The sequence below is a fragment of the Solanum lycopersicum genome, chromosome 2, assembly GCF_036512215.1.
Source record: "Solanum lycopersicum chromosome 2, SLM_r2.1".
In the NCBI taxonomy this organism is placed as follows: domain Eukaryota; kingdom Viridiplantae; phylum Streptophyta; class Magnoliopsida; order Solanales; family Solanaceae; genus Solanum; species Solanum lycopersicum.
The window spans coordinates 66,382,419-66,406,938 of NC_090801.1; the positions used below are offsets into that span (position 1 = coordinate 66,382,419).

At 34.0% G+C, this 24,520-nt stretch overlaps 4 protein-coding genes and 1 pseudogene across 6 annotated transcripts; all 5 read left to right on the forward strand.

Annotated features, from left to right (window-relative positions):
• Nucleotides 1-451: 451 nt before the first annotated feature.
• Nucleotides 452-8,336, forward strand: LOC101257720 (IQ domain-containing protein). 2 transcript variants are annotated; one of them, XM_010317957.4, is made up of 9 exons: nucleotides 452-651; nucleotides 2,036-2,271; nucleotides 2,407-2,462; nucleotides 3,059-3,180; nucleotides 3,619-3,903; nucleotides 4,415-4,618; nucleotides 5,133-5,183; nucleotides 6,310-7,333; nucleotides 7,951-8,289. In XM_010317957.4, exons 4-9 carry the CDS (start codon nucleotides 3,103-3,105, stop codon nucleotides 7,977-7,979), a joined length of 1,671 nt encoding a protein of 556 aa, XP_010316259.1. In that variant the 5' UTR covers nucleotides 452-651; nucleotides 2,036-2,271; nucleotides 2,407-2,462; nucleotides 3,059-3,102; the 3' UTR covers nucleotides 7,980-8,289. The 2 variants fall into 2 exon arrangements, with proteins under 2 accessions (XP_010316259.1, NP_001353790.1); NM_001366861.1 differs by lacking the exons at nucleotides 452-651; nucleotides 2,036-2,271 and having other exon boundaries at nucleotides 2,321-2,462; nucleotides 7,951-8,336.
• A 3,843-nt stretch (nucleotides 8,337-12,179) lies between these two features.
• Nucleotides 12,180-14,796, forward strand: LOC109119603 (aldose 1-epimerase superfamily protein). Its single transcript, NM_001366865.1, has 5 exons — nucleotides 12,180-12,466; nucleotides 12,560-12,609; nucleotides 13,382-13,505; nucleotides 13,595-13,702; nucleotides 13,867-14,796. Exons 1-5 carry the CDS (start codon nucleotides 12,304-12,306, stop codon nucleotides 14,481-14,483), a joined length of 1,062 nt encoding a protein of 353 aa, NP_001353794.1. The 5' UTR covers nucleotides 12,180-12,303; the 3' UTR covers nucleotides 14,484-14,796.
• An 865-nt stretch (nucleotides 14,797-15,661) lies between these two features.
• LOC101257126 (aldose 1-epimerase superfamily protein) lies at nucleotides 15,662-17,999 on the forward strand. The gene is made up of 5 exons (NM_001366866.1): nucleotides 15,662-15,943; nucleotides 16,247-16,296; nucleotides 16,873-16,996; nucleotides 17,093-17,200; nucleotides 17,274-17,999. The coding sequence occupies exons 1-5, from the start codon at nucleotides 15,772-15,774 to the stop codon at nucleotides 17,900-17,902; spliced, it is 1,083 nt and encodes a 360-aa protein (NP_001353795.1). The 5' UTR covers nucleotides 15,662-15,771; the 3' UTR covers nucleotides 17,903-17,999.
• A 957-nt stretch (nucleotides 18,000-18,956) lies between these two features.
• Nucleotides 18,957-20,579, forward strand: LOC101256826 (uncharacterized; annotated as a pseudogene).
• Nucleotides 20,580-21,833: 1,254 nt separating this feature from the next.
• Nucleotides 21,834-24,363, forward strand: LOC101256341 (uncharacterized). Of its 2 annotated transcripts, XM_026029573.2 has the most exons (6): nucleotides 21,855-22,084; nucleotides 22,193-22,249; nucleotides 22,341-22,390; nucleotides 22,972-23,095; nucleotides 23,202-23,309; nucleotides 23,608-24,363. In XM_026029573.2, the coding sequence occupies exons 1-6, from the start codon at nucleotides 22,081-22,083 to the stop codon at nucleotides 24,222-24,224; spliced, it is 960 nt and encodes a 319-aa protein (XP_025885358.1). In that variant the 5' UTR covers nucleotides 21,855-22,080; the 3' UTR covers nucleotides 24,225-24,363. The 2 variants fall into 2 exon arrangements, with proteins under 2 accessions (XP_004232229.1, XP_025885358.1); XM_004232181.5 differs by having other exon boundaries at nucleotides 21,834-22,249.
• Nucleotides 24,364-24,520: the final 157 nt, after the last annotated feature.

Sequence of the window (24,520 nt, forward strand, 5' to 3'; positions counted from 1 at the left end):
TTGGTCGGATGATTAATGTTTTTCAGGAACCAGTACTGATTTTACAATGTCATGAAGAGACATACCAGTGTTTGCCTTTTCTGTTGCTCCTATATTTACTTGATTTCTAATCATGATCTTTCCTATAGAGTTTTTCAGGCGTGCCTCACTGCTTTCCAGAGTTTGAGGTATTGCCTTTAGCCTGAAGTAATCTATGCTATCCCAAAGGTATATTTTATTGTCTCAAGCCCTCTGTTATCTCCTATTCGATGACGTTATTTTACATGTTTAAAAAAATCTTCATGTTAGCTAGCTATTGTGTGTGTTTCTTTTTCCAAGATTAGGACAAGTGGATGATGGCTCCTCCTTGTTGAACGTTAATAATAATTGCTGTCTGTTAGCTTGGCTGTCAACTTCATGTGACTGAAAATCCTATATTACTAGAGAGCTTTTATCTCGTAAAGAATAAAGTCGGTGAAGGGTAACATTCTCGTGAAATATGCTTTTTTCCCGTTAGAAGATCAGTCAGTTTGGAAATTAACAAACCGTCGGTGGCATTTGCATTGTAAATTCAACACGCTGCTCCATTCCTCTACACGTCACCCACAACTTAACGAGTCACTCCTGGGGGTTCGTGCAACACAGTGATCCATAGACAATTTTCGACCTAAGGTGATTCTTTTCTCCTATATTATTATGTTATTTGATAGATACTTCATATATTGTTGTTTTAATTAATTGAGCTGGAAGGATCATTTACTCGTATGTGTTTTATTAAGTTAAAAAGAGTTTGAAGTGATGATCCTAAGGTTTATGTTTGTTAATGATGAGCACATGGGTGTTGAAGGGCCCTCCATCCCTATAGGTAAGTTGATGAGGAATAATGAGATGGACTCATTTTTTGTTTGGTGTACCTAATGAAGGAACCCAAGGGGACCGCAGCTTTAAATCATTACAAATTGATTATTAATGGACTGGGATGCTCTTGTCTCTACATTTTATTAAAAAATTGGAGGCTTCTTCTCTATATCCCTCTCATCGTACACACTAAAATATCCCTTTTTTTATAATATTCATCTGTCCATTTAGGCATAGCTCATCTTTTATATATTTATATTTATTTATGAGATCAATAATTATTTTTTATATCCAATTGCAGAAATTTCAAAACAGATAAAACTTCTTATCAAATAGAATCCCTGATAAAATGAGAAAAAAAGTCAGATATTGTATTAAAGTTTCGTATGGTAATGTTTATTTAGCACCAACTATAATAAGTCCCATGCTCTACTGCTTCTTGAAATCAAAGGGACCACCTTGAGAGAGTATTCGAATTATTACCTTTTTAGTACTTAAAAATTTGTTAATTGAGCACGTATTATCACTGATTTGGTAATTATATCTTCTTTGCTTTTGTGGGATTTTCTTTTTACGTAAGTACTCTATAATGACTTTTATCGATTTTCATTTGAATGTTAGGTTCTTATATAAAAGAGTATCACATTAACATTACTTTTGCTGCTTTTTTTTTTTTTGGGTACTTTTCCAAGTTCCATATTATTTTATATTATGAGAGTGTTTTCCATTTTTTTCCTTTTCACAATCACATGGTTAACACTAGAAAATACCAAATAGACAGCATGAACAAAAAAGTACCTGAAATTTAAATGATCGATATGTTATAATGTTTTGTCATCTGAGAAAATTGTTTTGTTTCATTTTGAAAAAGGAACAAAACAAAAACAAATGAGTAGAGAAGACCACAGAGACAAAAAAAGAACAAAATGTATTGAAATTAAAATTATCATATTGCTATTACTATTTTGAAAAAGTGACACCTTAACTAATGAAGGACTTGTTTTCTTTCCTTAAAGGAATTTTTTTAAATGATACTGATTACTCATTTCATTTTATTTCCAGTTAATACATCAATAATAAATAAAATAATAATATTATTATTATTAATTATAAATTATCTAAATAAATATAAAATAATAAAATATTTTTTATAAATTTACCATTTTTTTTTGATATATCAAACAAATAAAATGGACAGCAAGAGTAGTTTCCTAAACGAAGAACGCAAACGACGCAGCGTGCCTTAATGAAAAGTTGAAAAAGTGGATTAAGCAGGAAATCACCAACTTTACTAAAAGTGACAGCATAACAACTACAGTATACATTTGTACTCTATCGTATATGTACAGACTCCCATTACTGTTCACATCTACTACTACTGCTACACAAATCCCAGAGAGAGAGAAGCGGTGGAGGGGTCCATTTTTCCTCGAGGTATGGATGGCTATGGCCATATGGGCCATTCTTAGCAACTTCAATTTTTATTTCCTCTTAGCTTTTAGATCAGTCTACCTGATTCTACTGAACAATTAATTGTTAGTTCTCTTCTTCTTGAATTTCTTCTTTCAGCTCATCTATGCCAATTTTCGGATCTTAAAACAGGAGCTTTCGTTTCTGTTCTTCAGGTACTTCTCAGATCTGTGCTACATTTGCTCCGAAAACCCTACTACACCTTTTGTTTTGCCTTTAATTTTGTATTTTTTGTGCTTTTACTACAGATCTTGTCCTGATTTAATGTCTACTCGTTTTAGCATTCTGATTCCGAGTTACCAGACTCTGTTTTGCCTATTTGATATGTTTTTTCTGGAAATTGTAGTGTTTCTTCTTCGGATTAGCTATTAAGTGTACTGATAAGAGGAGGACACTGTTTACAAGTGTACATTATGTTTCTTCATTTTTGTTAGTTTGATTGGGGGTGTAGTAGTAGTAGTAGTAGGCTCTGTTGTTGTAATGCTGGCTCAGAGTGACTGGTGGTATTGAGACATTCATTTCAGTATGAGAAATGCTCTAGTCTCCCTACTTAGGATATGCAGCTCCCTAAATTTAGTTTATAGATCTTCACCATTTACAGCTTTAGCTGATTAGCTGGTGCGTGTGTCTGTTGATTCTATTTGGGAAGAATTTGGTTATCCTTTAGAGATTGTTTTGAAGTTGCATTAGTGCATGTTACCTCATGTTTACTTGTTTTTAAGGAGAACTTGATTTATATTGAATAATGCAGGATTCAGTTGAAATCCTCTTTAATTCAGCAGCTTGCTGTCTGCAATGGGGAAAAAATCTCCTGCCAAGTGGATCAAGGCTGTGCTTTTTGGGAAGAAATCATCCAAGTCTCATTTATCAAAGGTAAGAGAACATTTCTAATTGTGTCATAATTCAACATTGTCTGGGTTCTAAAAGACATTTCTCTCTTGTTCCTCCTTTAATAGTTAATGGTGGTTTCCTAACTATGTCTGTTTGTGTTCTCCATGATTATAAGTTTCTCACATTGTTATGAAAATTCTACTACTCGTTTGGTTCAACCTTTTTTTCAGCAATTGGCTTCTTAATTAATTGTCACTGGTAAATGAGACCATACCTTACCCTCTTTTTTCCTTGCTGTCTCTCTTCATTTACCCAAGTAGTAAGAACTTCCTCTATTGTCTGATAACATTTAGGAACATTGGCATGAAAAAAATTCGTAGAATTAGAGTGGGTAGAGAACCCACTTGGTAAACCAAGATCTTTAGAGATTTCAACATAATGCATGTTATTATTGTTAAGTTACTTCTATGTTGTATGAAGGATGCTTCTGGTGAGAAAATATCTTCTGCAAAAGCGCCTGTGGGGGATCTCTCTATTGATTCACCAAGTTTGGATCTACCGGTTCAGAATTTTGATAATGGTGGTGACCAGGCTGGATTGGAAAAGGGTACAAGCACTGACTTTGCATGTGAAACCGCCTCATTATCCTCTGCAACACACGATATAGAACCACCTGTGAATGGGACAACCTCCTCAGATGATGCTGAGCTGAAAAGACAAGAGCATGCTGCCACCATAGCACAGGCAGCCTTTAGGGGTTACTTGGTACTGTTTAATTACAGAATTTACAACTTTAATCTCTAAAAAGACGTGTACGATTATTATGATTTTAATTCAGATTTCAGCTATTCAATCTAATGAATAGCTTCTCACTTAGATTGTAGAATATTTGAATGTTTAGCGTGTAATGTATAAAATCTGTAAGAGTTTAGAACATTTATTTCTGTGCAAGTGAGACAGTAGAATTTGTGATCCTCTACATTGTCATTACTTGTGGGGCACTTGGGTTCCAAATTATCTGCTTGTGTATATTAGTTCTGCATTAGATAAGAAACCTTTTCTGTTAAGTCAAATAATCAATCGACACTTTTACCATGCCAAGATACTTTTTCTTGAAAGCCCATAGCTTAAGCCTTTATGTAGTACATACTAGTTGGACTTACAATTGAAGAAGCTTCAATGTCTTTTCCTCTTCTAATTTCAAAGCAGGATCTGCCTGTCAATTTTTCTTTTCTCTGAAAGGACCGTGTCCTTATCCACTTATAACTTTCCTCAGGCTCGTCGGGCTTTTCGAGCTCTCAAAGGCATCATAAGGCTACAAGCCCTTATTCGTGGGCACTTGGTAAGGAGACAGGCAGTTGCTACTTTACGCTGCATGCAGGCAATTGTCAGGATTCAGGCATTAGCTCGTGGCAGAAGGAGTAGACTCTTAGATCCTGGGCATCATCTGCTCAGAAAGTATAGTTTTGAGGAACTTAAGGTAACTCTTGCATTACGAAATTCTCTTTTTCCCTGACTTGCTTGTATAGTCTTGTAGGGAACTTGACTTACCTGAAACACTTTATGTGATAGAAGAAGTAACTTAGATTTAATTTGATTTTAAAATGTCCATATTTTAGATGTAAATTGGTAGCCATTTCAAACCAATAAAAGTTAAGAGTGGAGTAACTGATTTTCATGTTCGTAGTATTGTGTCAAACCATTGGGACAAACCAAAAGAGGAGGTGCACATAAAATTAGAATAACTCAAAAGGAACTGCACATAAAATTGGACGATCCAAAATAGAGTGCAAAGTGCTAAAAACTAAATTTGGAATTATTTTCATCATTTCTTCATTGTTTTTGACTTTGTTGTAACATAGAATGAGTAGGAATCTGCTACTGCTTTTCTTTCCTCCTTGTTTCAACTTTGGCAGATTGTAGTAGCTATTTCAAGTTTATTCATGTTGGTACAAATATTGACTCTGAGTTCCATGTATTCTTTCTTTAACCAGTATCCTGAGCAGAGGCAAGCTAAGCTGACAGTTTATGCATTTCCACGCAAGGTATTGCTGAACAATCTGTCCTTTTTTTAACTGACAAGATATCGTTGCATCGCAGATTTTTCCTGTAAGGTGTTGTTTCTTTTCTTTATCTCCTTTTGGCCCTAGGTAAGGATGGAGTTGAAGACCCATGTGTGGCCGATAATATATTTAACAGATTGGGGTTAGAAAATGATGATGTCGCTTCATCCTTTTACATTTGGGTTTTTTATACTTTTATGGTAGACGATGGGTCTGGGAGGTACCAATAAACAGAGAAGAAAGTACAAGTGATGGTATGGGAAGTAATCCCTCTGCTTATATAACGTTGAGGAAGCTTGAAAATAGTCCCCGATGTAATAAAAGGAGGGAATGAGTAAAGATTAAATAAAATTGGAGGAACACATCCTAAAAGGTTAGAAAATCTGGTTTTGATACAGGTTAAACATTCTGTGTATCTAGAGTGCAAAAGTGTTGCTGATTTGTCTGCATTATTGCTTTCTTATGTGATCTACAGCATTTTGCGTGTCTTTTGCTAACATTTTTTCTGCTGATCAAAAGAAGGTTTTTGCCTACGATATTTTTCTGAGAAAATTGAACAAGTTGTAAATCCATCTTTGATGCCTTAATAGAGTGACCATCCTAGATCTGGGGCTTTGCAAAGGAAGAGTTGGAAGTTGATCTGAAGTTACTTATTATGAAGAGAGAGAATGTTGCTTTGAATATCGAAGCCTGACCCATAGTATATGTGTCACAGAGGTCCAATGGATATCTATACACTGTTGACATAAAGGATCCATATACTAGCTAAAGTGGATGTGAAGGGTCAGAAAGTCTAAACAATTTTGGTGGTGGTGGTGGTGGGGGGGGGGAGGGGGTTAGAGTACGACTGTACGGGAGTTAACTCATTTAATGATCAGTATGAATTCTAACATTTTGTAATTTCTTGGAATAAAATTAGCATTTCTCAAAATTGCACTCGAAGTACTAGAAATATGGTCAATTTAGACCACCTTTTTGAAATGATCTTTTAAAAACAGTCGAGACTCATAGTAATAATGCCAACTATTTGGGACCATGAAGTATTTCTTATTTGTTTTCTGATGTAGACACAATTCTGTATTTGATGGTAATCTCTTGCTTGTTTTAGCTTCTTGTGGCAGTGCCAACAGCCATGCCATTGAGCCTTCAGTATGATGAGGGCGAACCTAATTCAGCTTGGCAGTGGCTTGAAAGATGGTCACTATCTCGCTTTTGGGAACCACTTCCACAACCAAAGAAAGTAGTTGGAGCAAAGTCGCTGAAGAAGCAGGGTAACAAGCCGAGTGTTGAAACAGAAGCAGTACGACCAAAACGAAGTGTCAAGAAGGTTCTTACAGCATCAAATGGAGATGCTCATGGCGTAAGTTCCTCTGAACCAGAAAAGGCTAAACGCAACCCAAGGAAATTCTCGAATCATCACATAGAGCCAGTACAGGATCAGCCTCAAAATGAACTTGAAAAAGTCAAGCGCAATTTAAGAAAGGTTTCTGCAGCTTTGGCAACATCTTCTGAGAGGTCTGAAACAGAAATTGAGAAAGCGCAACAGACTCCTAATCTGGCTCAGGCTCAGGCCACAGTATCAAAATCCTCAGCTCCAGATGTTGTTGAGCAAATGATGGTTAATTCTTGTGAGAAAACAAGTGATTCAGCTCCTGAAATCGAGAAATTGGTTGAAAGTGAAGCTCCTTTACCTGTAGCAGTGGATGAGCCAACGGATGTACTGCACGATCATCCTACCACTGAGCAGCAGCAGCCGGAGGATGTTAACAACACTGCGAACAGCCCTGTTGTTAATGAGGAAATTAGCTCGATGGACGATCAGACTACCAAAGAAAGAATTAGGAGGAGGAAGTCTCTCCCCACTAAGCAGGACAATTCTGAGAATATTTCACAGAATACACCAAGTGTGCCTAGTTATATGGCTGCCACTCAATCTGCTAAGGCAAAGCTTAAAGCTCAAGGATCTCCCAAGGTAAGTGATGATGGAGCTGAAAATGGGTTTGTCCGGCGTCATTCTCTACCATCCTCTGCCAATGGAAAATTCAACTCCTTGTCACCTCGGATTCAAAAGCCAGGGCAAGCAAATGGAAAAAGTGGAAATAAGACCAGACCGATATCCTCCTCGAAAGACGGTAAGAAAAAAGGATTAGGGACCTTTTAGTTACAAGTTGGTATCTCTACATTTTTCTTGCTATGTGATTGTTTCCAATAGCCAAGTGAGTTCTCTGTTTGGGCCTTTTTTATTTTGTGTTACTTTGAAATGTTTTTTCTTTCCTTTTTTTCATTTAAGCTGAATGAGTAATATAGTTGGGATTTTCAAATTTGATCGCGGTCAAACCCAAGAAAAGTATTTGCTTACTTGTTTTCTTAAGTGACTTGTCGAATAACTTGTTTTTTTTTTTAAAAAAAAATGATGTACGGTAATTATTGATGTTCGGGTCTGGTTGAGGTGCATCATTCTTTCTTTCTGACCATTCATAAAGTTAAGCATTCATAAAGTTAAGACAATAAGAAAACCGAATTCTCAAAAGTAAAGTAAATGCATGCTATTTCAAATGTTGAAGACTCCACATATAAAATGGTTCTGACTTTTGTTCTTTATTCTTGATTATGATAGTCTTATGCCTTCTATCTTTTAGTAAGTGGTTCTCTTAGATTATTTCAGAATTGATGTGTTATAAGCTCATTTACTTGCGTCAATTTGGAACACTTCACTGACTGAATGATTATCTTTTGATTCCCTCTTCAGAAAAGGTGCTTCCTGGTTGGAGGAGATGAGTTCAACATTCTGCTTACTCAAGGAACTTTAGTACCGCATGTGTTGTTGACACCAATATTTTCTGTATTAGGTTAAATTTGCAAATTCCAAATAACTGTTGTTTGATATCCGTAAGCATCTTTATCATGTTTCTATTAGTGTTGTTGGGGTGTTTGCAGTTATTGTATAGTTGAGACTCTGTACTTGGTTTAACGGGATTTCCTTGATATTCTTTATCTTCCTTTGCTTTTTCTCCCATATGCCTTGTATCTTGAGTGAAGAACATTCGGCTCTTATGGTCTTAGTGAGATTTTATTCTTATGTGTGAAAGTGTATGTATCCCCTATGAGTAGCAGAGAATATACACATTTCTATTTGCAATTTCACATCATTGTGTGGTGTTGACTTAAAAAGGATGGACTAGAAGGTGGAAGCCGTCCCCTTCAAATGTATGAGTTACTCGTACTAATGACTGTAGCTGGTTGCTCTAGTCTCTCAATATTGTTCTAGTTGTGGCATACACATCTGAATAGGTCTATTTCCATGGAAAGTACTGGCTAGAAGATTGGAATATCCCTTCATTAGTTTTGTCTCTATTTAGGAGAAACAAGTATTGACTTTGGGGAAGAAAATAGAAAAGAAAGGCGTGGACAGATACTTGAAATTCAAAGATCAATGTGATAGGTGGGACATAATCTTTTTGAATTTTGATCACCCCGTCAGTCTGAAATTTATGTCCTGGCTTTTTTTACATTTTTTTGTAAAGAAAATAGCTGGAGTTCTTTTTATTATTTTACGCTCATTATGAATTATGATATTAAAATATTTATGTTCTTGTATATTTATAGTTTTCAAAAATAATTACGGCTAAGTTTAAAATGAGATATTAGGTATGCTTGTATTAGTTGTAGGTAGATTATTTTTTGAGCAATTTTCATAAATAGCAAATATAAAAATTATATTTGTATGTTATACTTATAGTTTGTATAATTGTGCTTCATAACAAATTTTATGTTTGCTATGAAATTTGTGATTTGTATAATTCGCTATGCATATAACTAATGACTATTAATATGTATATTTCACTATACATATAACTAATGACTATTAATATGTATATTTCACTATACATATATGAATAACTATTAATATGTATGTTTCGGTATGAATATGATTATTAATAGGAAAAATTGTATATAATGGCAAACTAATATATCAAATCAATTGTTATAATCACCCTTTGATTTAATTGTGTCCGTAACAAACTGTTTGTCAGTCACCCCTCTCCCTCAAACTCTCACTTGCCACTCTCCTCTTTCGCTCTATCTCTCGCTCGCTTCCTCTCATTTTTATACAAACACAAGTGTATAAAATATGTTTCTATTTGTATAAAGTGAGAGGAAATTGTATAAATATATATATTTTGTTCCCCTCTCTCAGATCTCGCTCGCCACTCTCCCTAATCTCGCTCGCCACTTGCGCCTCTTTCACTTATACAAACAGAAACAAAATGTATAAATTGCGTTTCTGTTTGTATAAAGCAAGAGAAAATTGTATATACATATGCAAATACATATATTTTCATCCTATACACTTATAATTATACAATAAAAATACTCTCCTGCCCAGTTTCTTTTGCCTATCTCTCTTTTTCGTTTTAACAAATTTAAATTGTATATAATATCTCTCTTTCTCGTTTTATACAATTCGATTCAATTGTATATTTCCTGCCCAAGTCTCTTTTGCCTTTCTCTCTTTCTCATTTTATACAAATTCAATTGTATATAATCGTTCTATACACTTATAATTATACAATTCGTTTTATTCACTTCGTTTTATACAATTCTCTGCTCAAGTCTCTTTCTCTTTCTCATTTTATAGACTTCGTTTTATGCAATTCGCTTCAATTATATATGTATAGCGAATTATACATTTATATGTTTGCTATGGAGTGCAATTATGCAAACTTTGTCATAGCTTACAAATATGAATTTTATGTTTCTTATATGTGAAATTATCCTTATTAATATGTATATTCTGTATACATATACGAATCAATTATATATTTGCGTTTGTATAAAGCGAGAAAGAGAGAGAAAAGTTGGTTGGGTAGGGAAAGATATGTTTTCGTATAATTTCAAGTCTATAGGACGAAAATATATATATTTGCATATACAATTTTCTCTCGCTTTGTATAAACATAAACACAATTTATACATTTATGTTTGTATAAAGTGAGAGAGGCGAGTGAGAGTGGTGAGCGAAATTTGGGAGAGGGGAACGAAATGTATATATACAATTTGCTCTCGCTTTATACAAACATAAAACATTTTATGCATTTGTGTTTGTATAAAGTGAGAATGGCGAGGAGAGACTGCCTAACGAGAACGAGAGCGGCGAGCGAGATTCACCAGAGAAAGAGGTGAAATAGCAACAGTTTGCTACGGGTTACAATTAAATCAAACTGTGATTGTATGATTTAATTTGAAATAGTAATTTGTTATTGTATACAATTTTCTCCTATTTTTATACATTATTTGATTTGATGCGTTAAAAATAATATGCATTGCCTAGAATAAGTACTTACAAAGATACTCTCCACTTAATTATGATGAAAAAAATGTAAATTTTTTTTATGGGATAATTGAATCTTTAAATGAACTAATACATGTGTTAAAATCATCGCATTGCTAATAATTAGAAATTTATGATATTAATAATACATATTTCAATAATATAATATATATATATATATATATATATATATATATATATATATATATATATATATATATATATATATATATATATATATATATATATTTTCTTAATACATTCTACCAAAATAATGTCGGAAAGCTGGAAGGTTTTTTCTTTAAATACAGTCGCGATAAATAAAGGGCAACTTTCACATATAGCAAACGAAAAATTCATATTTGTATGCTATAGCAAACTTTGCATAATTGCGCTCCGTAGCAAACATAAAACTGTATAATTTGTTATACATATACAACTGTATAATTCGCTGGCCTAAATTGTATAATTCGCTGGCCTATTTCGCTGCAATTGTATAATTTGTTTTGCATACAGTTGAATCGAATTAAAATGTATGTATATTGTATAATTATAAGTGTATAGCAAGAAGATATATGTTTTTCTCTCTTTATACAAAAACAGAAACACAATATATACACTTTTGTATAAAGCTAGAGAAAATTGTATTTCACTGCAATTGTATAATTCACAATTGTATAATTCGTTGGCCTTTTTCTCTGCAATATTTGAAGTAAAATGTTTGTAAATTGTATAATTAAGTGTATAACACGAAGATATACATTTTTGCAAGTGCATATACAATTTTCTCTCGTTTTATACAAAACAGAAACAAAATTATACACATCTGTGTATAAAGCGAGAGAGGCGAGCGAGATTTTTGGGAGAGAGACGCTGACAAATTTTAGCTAATGTTTGCTATGGAGCACAATTAAATCAAATCCTAGCTATTCCATTTAATTTAGGTTATTAATTTGCTATTATATACAATTTTTCCATAAATAAAAGAGAGTACTACGTATCTATTCCAGTATCATTTTAAGGAAAGACATTTAAGATGCAGGGCTAGGAGTATAACCTCGTCACTAATAACTAGATTAGGGTTTTGGGATCTCCTAAATTAGCAGGTAATTCCCACATTTTCTTCAAAATTTCATGTGTTTGTCATCATCAGACAGTCGTTTTAGGCTTCAGGTTATTTCCTGCATTCACTTGTGTTCAATTTGATTTAGGGGTTTGGGTGGGTTTTGCCCTATGGCTATGGAGTCTTGGTGGTGATCTCATCTTTGGTCAAAGTATTTCTTTTTGGATGTTGCTTTCATTTTTTAGTTTAGAAAAAGAGAAGATAAACGTGGTACATCAAAATATACTTTATCCAATTAAATGTATAAATTTATTTCCATACACCAAATAAAGATTTCTCACTGATACTGTTCTGTATAATGTAAAGTTGAAGATTATGACTTGCTGATAGCATTAATTTTAATTTAATCTGGTTCTTCCTTTAATGATTATATAATGTATATACTTTAAAATTCTAGAAAATGTGATTGATTTTAATACTTTTTATGCTAAGACTCATGGCAACTTGGAGCTATTTTTATTGTTTTACAAGTCAACACAAACGGCTACTTAAAAATCAAACAAAACATAAACGTTGCCTCTGTGTAGATCCAAGACTACACACACATCATTATCTTGCTGACAAAGTCTTCTTTTGTGCACATGTATATCTAGAAGATACCATATCTTCTTTCTCTCACACACACACACTCTGAGAGTTGCTTAACTATGTCTCTCAAGATTAATCTGTTGATCTGTTTCTTCATTCTTCATCTATGGGCTGCTACAGGACACAAGATAGGAATTTATGAGATCAAGAAAGGAGATTTCTCTGTTAAGGTCACTAATTATGGTGCCAGAATCATCTCTGTTCTTCTTCCTGATAAGAATGGTATGTGATTCAAGATTTTAGTTTGATGAGTTATATTTTCATGATTCTTTCTTCTTAACTGCACTATTTGATACTTGTCTTGTTCCTTTCCAGGAAAAATAGGTGATATTGTTCTTGGATATGACACCATTGGGGAATACGTGGTTAGTTTCACTTTCTTCTTTTCTAATAACTTCTTATTATTCATCAACAGTTGTTTGTTTGACGCATATCATTTGTCGGATTAACAACTCTTTCTTTGATACACTGTCCAATTGTACTTCTTTACCAAAAAGACCGTGTTTTTGCCTGTAGTATGTAACCTAAATTCCCATGTTTTCTTGGGGACTAATGTGCAGAAATTTAGACTGGAGAATGTGGAGATAGATGATTCTCTAACGTTTGAACATCAGATTATGGTGAATTGTAATAACTTGTCTTGTTTCTTTTCTGAAACAAAAACTTGTGCCTAGTATACACGAAGTTTGAGAACTATGATTCTGCTGTCCCTATGTCATCTTAGTGCATATTACACTAAAAAGTATGCTTAGCCAAGCTGGCCGGCACTATGAACATTCACAATGGGGGTGGACCATCATTGGACATAATTATGCCTCTTTCATCATTTGAGCCTTTAAGTAACATGCCTTATTTATGTGTTTAACTTAGCACTACACCATATTTTGGTTAGACAAAGACATCCAAAAGGATTTATGATTTTCGGATACTCCACCTAATGCATTAAATTGACATAAAAATCAACATGTTTCACATGTGCCTCAATAATGTCATATTCTAAGTTAGTAGAGGGGCATAAAGAATGTCAAATTTCAAAATTCTTTCCGAGAATTCAATGGATGAGAATATGGAATCAGTCCCTTGCTACTCTACAAATCGATATAGGAATAAACAAATGTGAAAAAACTTTCGTTGCAGAACGATACGAGTTCCTTTGGAGCTATTGTTGGAAGAGTTGTTAACCGGATTGCTGGTGCTCGATTTACTCTAAATGGAACCCTTTATAAGCTTATCGCCAATGATGGCAAGAACACAATACACGGTATCCTCACTAGATTTTCTTTCTCTTCCCATTTCACTTCCATAATACCCAAATTTCCTTCCTCTTATGTAAAAACTTGAAAAATGTAGGTGGCCCTAAAGGATTTAGCCATGTTGTTTGGAAGGTGAGCAAGTACAAGAAAGATGGTCCTCATCCTCACATTACTTTAACCTACCACAGTACTGATGGTGAACAAGGTGAATGGATCTGCTTAGTTAATGGTTATTCCGCAAGACAATTACAGTCTTCTTTATTTTCTTAAACTTTGTACCAAGTCAAAACTAGACAAGCAAATTGAAACGGGTGGAGTCCTTTCGAAGAACATTCTGAATTGAATAAAATCCATTGTTTTCTCTTGTAGGATTTCCTGGTGATCTTCTTGCCTCTGTTACCTATGCATTGGAAGACCCTTACAAGCTTAGTGTGGTAATGAAAGCAAAAGCTCTAAACAAGGCCACTCCAGTTAACTTGGCTCAACATACTTATTGGAACCTTGGTGGACACAACAGTGGCGATGTTTTGTCCAACGATATTCAAATCTTTGCTTCACACATCACCCCATTAGATCAACATTTCATTCCAACAGGAAAAATCGCCCCTGTCAAGAACACGCCCTATGATTTCCTTAAACCCCGTAAAATTGGGAGCCAGTTCAAGAAACTCCAAAATGGATATGACATAAACTATCCACTAGACAGCACTGAAAAACTGAAGCCCACGGCAACAGTTCACGATAATAAGTCAGGAAGAGTGATGAGTTTACAAACGACTGCACCTGCTGTCCAATTATACACTGCAAACACCCTTGTAAAGAAAGGGAAAGGTGGATTTGTCTATCAGCCTTATTCAGCCGTGTGTTTGGAGACTCAAGGATTCCCTGATGCTGTGAATCACCCAAATTTCCCATCAACAATTGTGACTCCGGAACATCCCTACTTTCACAAAATGCTGTTTACGTTCTCAATTAAGAAATATTAGAATGCTATTTGTTCTATCAAGGTTACATGTCCTCTGTGAGTTGTGACAAATAAACACCTGCCATTCTGATTCAATACAGTTGTGCTAGGCTGGAGTTCCCTAAGAACTGTTTTCAAACATGTTTGGTGACTGTTTGCATGTGGACTCATTGTTTTTGGAGTGAGAATTTTGTTTTTTTCTTCTAAGTTGCTAACTCTCCAAAATTGTTATTTCACCTGTGTCGGATTCTTCAAAATGCTGTACTTTTGCAGTATCCGATACACATCCGTTTGACACTTTTGAAGAGTCTGAGCATCAGTTTTCTCAGAACAAATAAAAGTTTGTACCTCTATTGTTTCTGGTTTTTTGTTTTCATTGAGTTCTCTAATCACATTACTCCATATAAATAGTTAGCAGTTTCGTATAATGTTTACTTATTTAGAAGGAAATATTGGGATGAAAAGTCAATCTGATTGAAGTGTCAAAATGAAAATGAAAATTGGCATTAATTTTAAGGGACCACTTGTGTATTTTGGCCTTATTTAATGGGAACTGCCAACTTCTGTGACGAACCAATTATTATTATATACTCTTTCCGTTTAATTGATCACTTTATATTTTATACTGTATTCGGAAAATCATAAATAAAAAGATAATTTTACGTATTTTCCTTTTTTTTTTATTTTTTTTGGAATTCTATTTACAAATGTAAAGACTTTAAAAAAGAATTGATTGAAAAGAGTAAGATATGGGTGAATAACTAGTACTATTATGAGACAACTATTTTTAATATAATGATTAACTAATATATGGCAGCATAAAAGTATTATTTTCTCCGTCCCTAATAGCTTGTCAATTTTTAGAAACAATAATTGATATTGTCAATTTATCATTTTATCTTTTATTAATTAAGAAGAGGATGAATTAAAAATTTAAGATTTTTTTTCAAAGTAATAAATTGAGATATGAATGGTAATTTTTTTTGTCTTTTTCATGATTTGTCCAAATGAACAAGTAATTAAGACAGAGGAAAAATAGACAATTATTCAAGACGAAAATTTCGAATTCTAAATTCCAGTTTAACGAAGTTATGGAGTAGTTATTATCTCTCAACTTTTAGACCACACACTCGTCATTGTTTATTTTTCACGTGAGTTATCCCATATCCGCGCTGCTGACAAATTCTGATTTGTGCACATGTAAACTGTAGTTAATAAACAAGTGTAAGGATATTGGCGGAGTTCACAAACTCAAGGCTGAACGTGCTTGTCACAGACATTCTAAAGTTTCAAAATTACTAGAGTTGACTATGCCTTCAAAGATTAATTTGTTGATCTGTTTATTCATTCTTCATCTGTGGGCTGCCGTCAGTGTTACAGAGCAAAAAATTGGGGTTTATGAGATCAAGAAAGGAGATTTCTCAGTCAAGATCACCAATTATGGTGCCAGAATCATCTCTGTTTTTCTCCCTGATAAGCATGGTATGTCTGTCTTTCACATTATCAATTATTCAGTATTTACATTCAATGATCTTTGTTTTTATGGTTCTTAGCACTAAATTTATTCTACATTTGAAAATTTAGTATTTGTTGAAATTTCAGTGATTTTTCAAATTTATATTTATGTGGTCCATCAAACCCATAGGTTGATTCTGCTCTCTGAATAAAACTTATTTTTTTGGAAAACATGTCCCACTCTGATCTTTCTTGAAGTGTATAGGTCAGCTGTTTTCTTTTGTTCCTTGAATAAATCAGTCATATAGTCTCTTGCTGATGCTTTTGCAGGAGTAATAGGTGATGTTGTTCTTGGATATGACACCACAGAGGAATACAAGGTTAATTCACTTTGTTCTATTTCAATGATCTATCTGAATTTTCCCCTTTCTAAAAGCTTTTTACTTCATTTTCTCCTTTCTGTTATTTCCACTGTTGTTCTTCTCTGTGAATCGATAGCTATTGTGCCATGTCAATTCAAAGCCAATTACGAACCAAAACAATTGCAGGATTAACAGTTTTTACCTGACACTGTCTAATGGTACCTCTTTCCTAACAAAAACTGCATCTCTCTAGCCTATACTATCTGACTTAAAACCTTCCATCGTATGGACTGATGGAATGAAATTTAGACTGGCAAAAAATCCTCTGTCCCTTTGGAGTTATGCATTCTAATCCTCTCAAATCTTAGGTAATTGTAAAAACTCCTCTTGGTTCTTTTCTTGAATGAAAATTTGGGACTAATTCTAACTGAAATTTTTGACGTAACACATTCAACAATTCATAGTAATAGTACAGAAATGAGAAAGAGTTTTGAATTTAATAATGTACCATTTTAAGTTCTCGTCTTCTATGAATGATTCGTTGGAAATGTTGAAAATTTCATACACAAAAGAGATGAAAGTAATTTTGTGCAGAATGATACAACTTCTTTTGGAGCACTACTTGGAAGGGTTGCAAACCGGATTGGTGGTGCTCAATTTACTTTAAATGGTACCCTTTATAAGCTTGTTGCCAATGATGGCGCAAACACACTACACGGTATCCTCATTACAGTTTTCATTTACCTTTGCTTTCTCTTCCACTTTCACCTCCATATACCCAACTTTGCTTCCTCTTAGAACTTCATAAATATAGGTGGCATTAACGGATTTAGCCGTGTTGTTTGGAATGTTAGCAAATACCAGCAAGATGGTCCCTATCCTCACATTACTTTAACCTACCACAGTGTTGATGGTGAAGAAGGTAAATTAGTTGATTAATTTCCTTTTGAAGATACAATATGAGTCGGAGTAAAATCCATTGTTTTCTTTTGTAGGATTTCCTGGTGATCTTCTTGTCTCTGTTACCTATGCATTGAAAGATCCTTACAAGCTTAGTGTGGTAATGAAGGCTGAAGCATTAAATAAGGCCACTCCAGTTAACTTAGCTCAACACAGTTATTGGAACCTCGGTGGACACAACAGTGGCGATATCTTGTCAAATGTTGTTCAAATCTTTGCATCACACATCACTCCAGTAGACCAGAGCCTCATTCCTACAGGCAAAATTTCTCCTATCAAGAACACACCCTATGATTTCCTTAAACCCCGTGAAGTGGGGAGCCAGATCAAGGAGCTCCAAAGTGGATATGACATCAACTATGTACTCGACAGCACTGAGAAAATGAAGCCGGTGGCAATAGTTTATGATGAAAAATCAGGACGAGTGATGGATGTACAAGCGTCTGCACCTGGTGTTCAATTCTACACTGCAAACTCCCTTAATCAGAAGGGGAAAGGTGGATATGTATATCAGCCTCATGCAGCATTGTGTTTTGAGACTCAAGGGTTTCCTGACGCTATGAATCACCCAAATTTCCCTTCTACAATTGTGACTCCAGGGAAGGCCTACATTCACAAAATGTTGTATACATTCTCGATCATGAAATACTTGAATTCTTATTAGTTTTTTCCTCCATCCCTTGTGTCTTTAGTATTTAAAGCATAAAATTGATACATTTTTCGTCAAGTTATATGTTCTTTATGAAAAATAAAACACCTGACATCTAGACTCATAATACTTGTTTCTTGATGGAGTTCTGTATGAATTGATTGCAGACATGTTCAGTAAGTGCTCAAATGTGGACTCAATGTTTTTGGAGTGGATAATTTTGTATTTCGTCGAGTGTTCTGATATGATAAACCATGGTTGTGACACTGATACCACGATAGAAAATGTATTTGGGCTTAACTCAACCCAAGAACTAGTTCACGAGGAGAGGATTGTCTAATCAAATAAAAAAAGTTCAAATTTCCTCATCCCACTGATATAGGACTCAACACAACTCAAGACCTCCTTCCTAACTCTTTGATTTGAGTGATTTATCAACGAAGCTATAGACTCTGAATCTTCTTAGAGAGGTCGAGTCCATGTTTGTTTTCCATTTTAACTCTACTGTGTTAAATCAACTCCTTTTAATGAAGTTGAAGGACCAAAATCGGAAGCTAAATTTAGGTAAATTCAAAAAGTCGAATCAAGGAAATGGTGGATCGTGTGATTGAGTATAATATATCTTTCAAGGCAAACATTTCTCCAAGTTTTTAATTCCAGAATAAGAATCATGTCAATCGTGGGTACCCTTTTTTTTTTAATTTACAAGTCAGCATAAACGGCTACTTGTTCATGTTAATTAATAATGGCTAACTTGACCCTGTCAATCATAATTAATATTGCACACTCACCATTGTCAATTTTAAATGGAGAAATCCGATTTTTGCTCACATTATTTGACAGACAAGTTCTTTTCTTTCTCACATGCACATAATAATCTAATCCCAATAAATTATATAATAGTGCCACGTGAATTGGAGAAGCATTATAAAAGTCAGAAGAAGTTGTCAGTAAAAACACTCAAAATTTGCTTTCCTGAACTAATTTCTTTAGCATAATAAGTTTTACTACTTAGTAGGACGAATCTATTTTGTTTTGTTTTTTTATTTGAAATTTTTTGAGATTTTTTTTTTTTTTTTGAACTCTTGTTATGCAGATTATATTTTTCAGTCAATAAAACTATTGACAGACAATTTCAGTAAAATATTCTTAACCTCTTTTGTCGCACTATCTTATAAAAAACAACAACACAGTCTCAAAACCAGAGGAGCTGATTATGTCTTCAAAGATTATTAGTGTGTTGATCTGTTTGTTCATTTTTCATCTGTTGGCTGCTGGTAGTGTAGCAGGCTGCGAGATAGGGGTCTATGAGATCAAAAACGGAGATTTCTCTGTTAAGATCACCAATTATGGTGCCAGAATCATCTCTGTTTTTCTTCCTGATAAGAATGGTATGTTTTTGTTTCAATTTTCTTGATTTGTATTTGTTTTTTGCAAGTTCTTGAAGAGATCAGTCATAATTTTGTCTTGCTCCTTTCCAGGAAAAATAGATGATGTTGTTCTTGGATATTACACTGTCAAGGAATACATTGTTAGTTCACTCTATCCATTGTATTTAATGGCTTATGTCATTCATAGGTGCACAAAGCATCCCACGTTATGAATAAACTAATAGGAAAGTGATTTTTTGCAGAATGAAACACGTTATTTTGGAGCCCTACTTGGAAGGGTTGTTAACAGGATTAGTGGTGCTCAATTTACTTTGAATGGAACCCTTTATAAGCTTGTCCCTAATGAAGGCAACAACACAATTCATGGTAATTCTCATTACATTTCCTTTTTACCTATATTTCTCTAACATTGTTAACTCCATTTCTACTCATTTCCTTCCTCAGATGTAATTAAAATACAGGTGGCCCTAAAGGATTTAGCTTTGTTGTTTGGAAGGTAAGCGAATACGTGCAAGATGGTCCATGTCCTCACATAACTCTAACCTACCACAGTACTGATGGTGAAGAAGGTAAATAATTCTTACTGTCCTTCTCAAGAAAGCTATATATATATATATATATATGAATTTGATGAATCATGTCAATTAATTGTTTTGTTATAGGATTTCCTGGTGATGTTCTTGTCTCTGTTACCTATGCATTGAAAGATCCTTACAAACTTAGTGTCGAATTTAAGGCAAAATCACTGAACAAGGCCACTCCGATTAACCTGTCTCACCACCCTTACTGGAACCTCCGTGGTCACAACAGTGGTGACGTCTTGTCTCAAGTTGTTCAAATCTATGCATCACACATCACCCCAGTTGATGAACAGCTCATTCCTACAGGGGAAATCTCCCCTGTCAAGAACACGCCCTACAACTTCCTTAAACCTCGTAAGGTAGGGAGCAGGATCGATGAAGTCCAAATTGGATATGATAGAAACTATGTACTCGACAGCAATAAGAAAATGAAACCAGTGGCAATAGTTTATGACAAGAAATCAGGACGAGTAATGAATATCCAAGCGACTGCGCCTTGTGTGCATTTCTACACTGCAAATTGGATCATCAATGTAAAAGGGAAAGGTGGATTTGTGTATCAGCCTCGTTCAGCATTGTCTTTGGAGACTCAAGGGTACCCTGACGCTGTAAATCATCCAAATTTCCCTTCCACAATTGTGAATCCCGGAAAAACTTATGCTCACTCTGTTGTATACTTTCTCCATCAAAAAATAGATTTGGCACGTATCCTCTTAATAACATTGTCTACTTCAATTGATTTTTGTATCAAGGTTAAAACTCCTACATTAGTAAGGAGACATAAGTTCGATTTCTAAGGGCAAATTGGTAATTAAATAATGATATTATCCACTTTGGGCTAAATTTATATGATGACGCCAACAAATGTATTTATCAGTATCACGTTTATCTTTTCAGTTATCAGTGTGGATATATTTTCATAAATATGACTTTTTATGATTTAATAGATATTATACTATATATGAAAGTGACGCGTAGTAATTGACCCTGGACAATCATACAACCCGGAAAATACTGAACGCAATCAAAGGACTACATTATGAAATACACATGATGTTTGCTAATGCGGTTCAAGTGCCAAAATTTAAAATTAAATAATAAGCAAAATGTTTTATAATTACGCCAACGTGGGTACCAATTTTTTGTATTAAGAGTCACGCAAACAACTACTTTCTGTGATTAATTATCTATATCTATAGTATTTTATTATAAGAGAAATCTATCTGGTATACCAGATAGAAAAGTCACTTGACACATTTTGACAACAACGATTTCAAATTTCACCCACTAATGATATTAAATGTTTAATAGTATGTATACGATCTTTACAAAAATTGTTCTATTTTTACTAGATTGGAATAAAATGTAAATAATTGTAGGATTCCCAATGTAAGTATTATTATTTTGATAAATTGTGAACAAATGACCAGTATGATATATACGTTTCCCCCTCCTACGGGAAATGTTGGTCCACATTTTTATTTCTTAAAATTAAGAGTCAGTTTGGGCAAATTATCATGTACTAATTGTTTTCTTAAATTTACACTTTTTAAAATATAAAGTGGACAAAAAGTAATATTTCCTTCCTTCTAAAATAATTGTCATAATTTTCTTTTTTTGGAATCAAAATATCAATTTAGACTAACTTTTGAAGTTATGTTTTTTCATCTAATGGATATAAAAAAAACAATTTATAATATTTTGATATAATTTCTTAATATTCAAAATTTATAATTATAAAATATTAAATTAATCTAATATAACATAATATTGAAAATTAATTATTTAAATTCACCATAAAAAAAGGAAATAGAATTATCCGTCCACAATTATTTGGCGGGTATATTAAAAATAGATGTTCAAAATGAATTGTCGATTTAAACAATTAAAAAAATAATTAGTTATTTTTTTCAATTCTACGCTTAATGATTACTCTATTTTGATTAGTTAATATTAAATTTTCCTTAAAAAGATGAATGAGTTATCCTAATAATCAATTATGAACTGAGGGAGTAATATTTTGGAAGGGGACGAATAATTTGTCTAAAATAACTCAATCAATTTCAGTACTTAACGCTCATTATTGTGGAATTTTCTACGGAAGAGGCTCTTTGTTCACATGCTGCTAATATTCTAATCCTACATTTACATTAATGCCAAATGAATGGACGAAGTACATAAGTTGAAGAGTTGGCCGCTCTAGAAAAACAGAGATCCAAAGATGAGTATGTCTTCAAAGATTAATTTGTTCATCTGTTTGTTCATTTTTCATCTATTGTTTGCTGCTAGTGTTAAGATAGGAATATATGAGTTAAAGAAAGGAGATTTCGCAGTTAAGATCACTGATTATGGTGCCAGAATCATCTCTGTTCTTCTTCCTGATAAGAATGGTATGTACTCTCTGTTTTAATGTGTATATTTGTACTGCTTTCTGCTATTCCTTGAAGAAATTAGTTTTATCTTGTCTTTGATTCCTTTCAGGAAAAATAGATGATGTTGTTCTTGGATATGACACCATCGATGAATATCTGGTTAGTTCACTTTATTTTGTTTGTTGTATTTGAATGTGTGTTTTCCTATTTCCCCCTTCAATAGTAGAGGGAGATTACAATGCGGAGAATCGACCCATACACTAGGTGAAAATTCGGTTAGAGTTACGAAGATTCCCCTTTTCACTTCAGGCACTGGAGATTAATAGGCTATATATATAGAAACCTTTTTTTAACTTTTGGGATTTAGTAGAGGTTATTCAGATGGGCGGCTAAATTGTGGGATTACATGTTTTGTTTTGCGTACATTCATTTCTTCTCCTGCAATTTGTCCAATATATCAGCTTTCTCTTTGTCTCATTTGAGTGATATGTAGTTTGGTAAGTAGATACTTTGTCTCAATAGATATCTGAACAGGGATTTAGTTTCAAGTCACCAAGTCCTTTAGCCGTCCCTGCTTGAATTGTGCTATGTAAAAATCCAGAGTCATTTGACACTGCTAATTGTAGTTCTTTCCCGACAAACACCGCGTCCCTAGTCTATAATATCAGCTAAAAAGAACTCCCATCTTTTGGATTGATTTAGCCCCGTTTGTTTTCACCTATGAAAGTAACTTGGTGCAGAATGATACAAGTTATTTTGGAGCCACCGTTGGACGAGTAGCTAACCGGATTGGTGGTGCTCAATTTACTTTGAATGGAACCCATTATAAGCTTGTTCCTAATGAAGGCAAAAACATGTTACATGGTACTCTCACTACATTTCCTTTTACCTTTGCTTTTTCTTCCACTTTTATCTCCATTACCCAAAAAGATTTTTTGTTCCTGATGTAATTAAAATTTCGATAATATAGGTGGCACAAAAGGGTTTAGCAAAGTTGTCTGGAAGGTGAGCAAGTACGTGCGATATGGTCCAAGTCCTTACATAACTCTAACCTACTTTAGTGCTGATGGCGAAGAAGGTAAGTCTTGGTATTCCATATCAGACATTACTCCTTAGATTCGATTACTTGTCGTAGTTTGATTAAACACAATTCCAGAAAGAAAAGCATTTTGAACTTATGGGATTTAAACATGTCGAGACTATCATGGCTATAATACCATGCCGTTAAAGCAAAAAATAGGAAATTTGGAGTAAAATTATCTCCAAAAATAGAAATGTGTCATTTTATTGGACAAACTAGTGAGGAAGTAGCATCACTTAAAATATAGCAGGGAGTAATTTATATTTGAATAACTTAACTCCATTGCTTTATGTAGGATTTCCTGGTGCTGTTCTTGCCTCTGTTACCTTTGCATTGAAAGATCCTTACAAACTTAGTGTTGTATTTAAGGCGAAAGCTCTGAACAAGGCCACTCCAATTAACCTGTCTCACCACCCTTACTGGAACATTGGTGGACACACCAGTGGCAATATCTTGTCCAATGTTATTCAAATCTTTGGATCACACATCACACTAGTTGATAAAGAACTCATTCCGACAGGGGAAATTGCCCCCGTCAAGAACACACCCTATGATTTCCTGAAACCCCATACAGTAGGAAGCAGGATCAAAAAACTCCAAAATGGATATGACATCAACTATGCACTCGACAGCAGTGCAAAAATGAAACCCGTGGGGAGAGTTTATGATAAGAAGTCCGGAAGAGTGATGAGTGTAAAAGCATCTGCACCTGGTGTTCAATTCTACACTTCCAATTGGGATAAAAGTAAAAAAGGGAAAGGTGGATTTATGTATCCGCCTCATGCAGCATTGGCTTTGGAAACTCTAGTATTTCCAGACGCTGTGAATCACCCTAATTTTCCATCCTCAATTGTGAATCCGGGAGAGAGATACGTCCATTCAGTGTTGTATACATTCTCCATCAAAAAATAATGAGAATGCTTTCATTTTTATTTGTGTCATCATCGATTGTGTCTTTTGATAAATTGACATTTCTGTCAAGGTTGTAATGTTCTTTATGAGTAATTAAACACCCGGCATTTGACTCAATAAAAGATAGTTTTGTTTTGTATTTGTTTTTCAAGATACTCTGTATCAAGTTTATGAAATTTCTAATCTACTCTTTAATAATTATTTAACAGTTAAATTAATAAATCTATCGAAACCATATCAATGAAAAATGAAATAGGGCAATCACAAAGCTATTACTTACTTTTCAAACTGAATTA

Coding starts and splice junctions, on each gene's coding strand:
- LOC101257720 (XM_010317957.4), top strand. CDS start 3,103: ATGGGGAAAAAATCTCCTGCCAAGTGGATCAAGGCTGTGCTTTTTGGG. Junction 3,181..3,618: donor CCAAGTCTCATTTATCAAAG/GTAAGAGAACAT, acceptor TGTTGTATGAAG/GATGCTTCTGGTGAGAAAAT. Junction 4,619..5,132: donor ATAGTTTTGAGGAACTTAAG/GTAACTCTTGCA, acceptor TTCTTTAACCAG/TATCCTGAGCAGAGGCAAGC.
- LOC109119603 (NM_001366865.1), top strand. CDS start 12,304: ATGTCTCTCAAGATTAATCTGTTGATCTGTTTCTTCATTCTTCATCTA. Junction 12,467..12,559: donor TCTTCTTCCTGATAAGAATG/GTATGTGATTCA, acceptor GTTCCTTTCCAG/GAAAAATAGGTGATATTGTT. Junction 12,610..13,381: donor ACACCATTGGGGAATACGTG/GTTAGTTTCACT, acceptor CTTTCGTTGCAG/AACGATACGAGTTCCTTTGG.
- LOC101257126 (NM_001366866.1), top strand. CDS start 15,772: ATGCCTTCAAAGATTAATTTGTTGATCTGTTTATTCATTCTTCATCTG. Junction 16,997..17,092: donor TGGCGCAAACACACTACACG/GTATCCTCATTA, acceptor TCATAAATATAG/GTGGCATTAACGGATTTAGC. Junction 17,201..17,273: donor CAGTGTTGATGGTGAAGAAG/GTAAATTAGTTG, acceptor TTTCTTTTGTAG/GATTTCCTGGTGATCTTCTT.
- LOC101256341 (XM_004232181.5), top strand. CDS start 22,081: ATGAGTATGTCTTCAAAGATTAATTTGTTCATCTGTTTGTTCATTTTT. Junction 22,391..22,971: donor ACACCATCGATGAATATCTG/GTTAGTTCACTT, acceptor AACTTGGTGCAG/AATGATACAAGTTATTTTGG. Junction 23,096..23,201: donor AGGCAAAAACATGTTACATG/GTACTCTCACTA, acceptor TCGATAATATAG/GTGGCACAAAAGGGTTTAGC.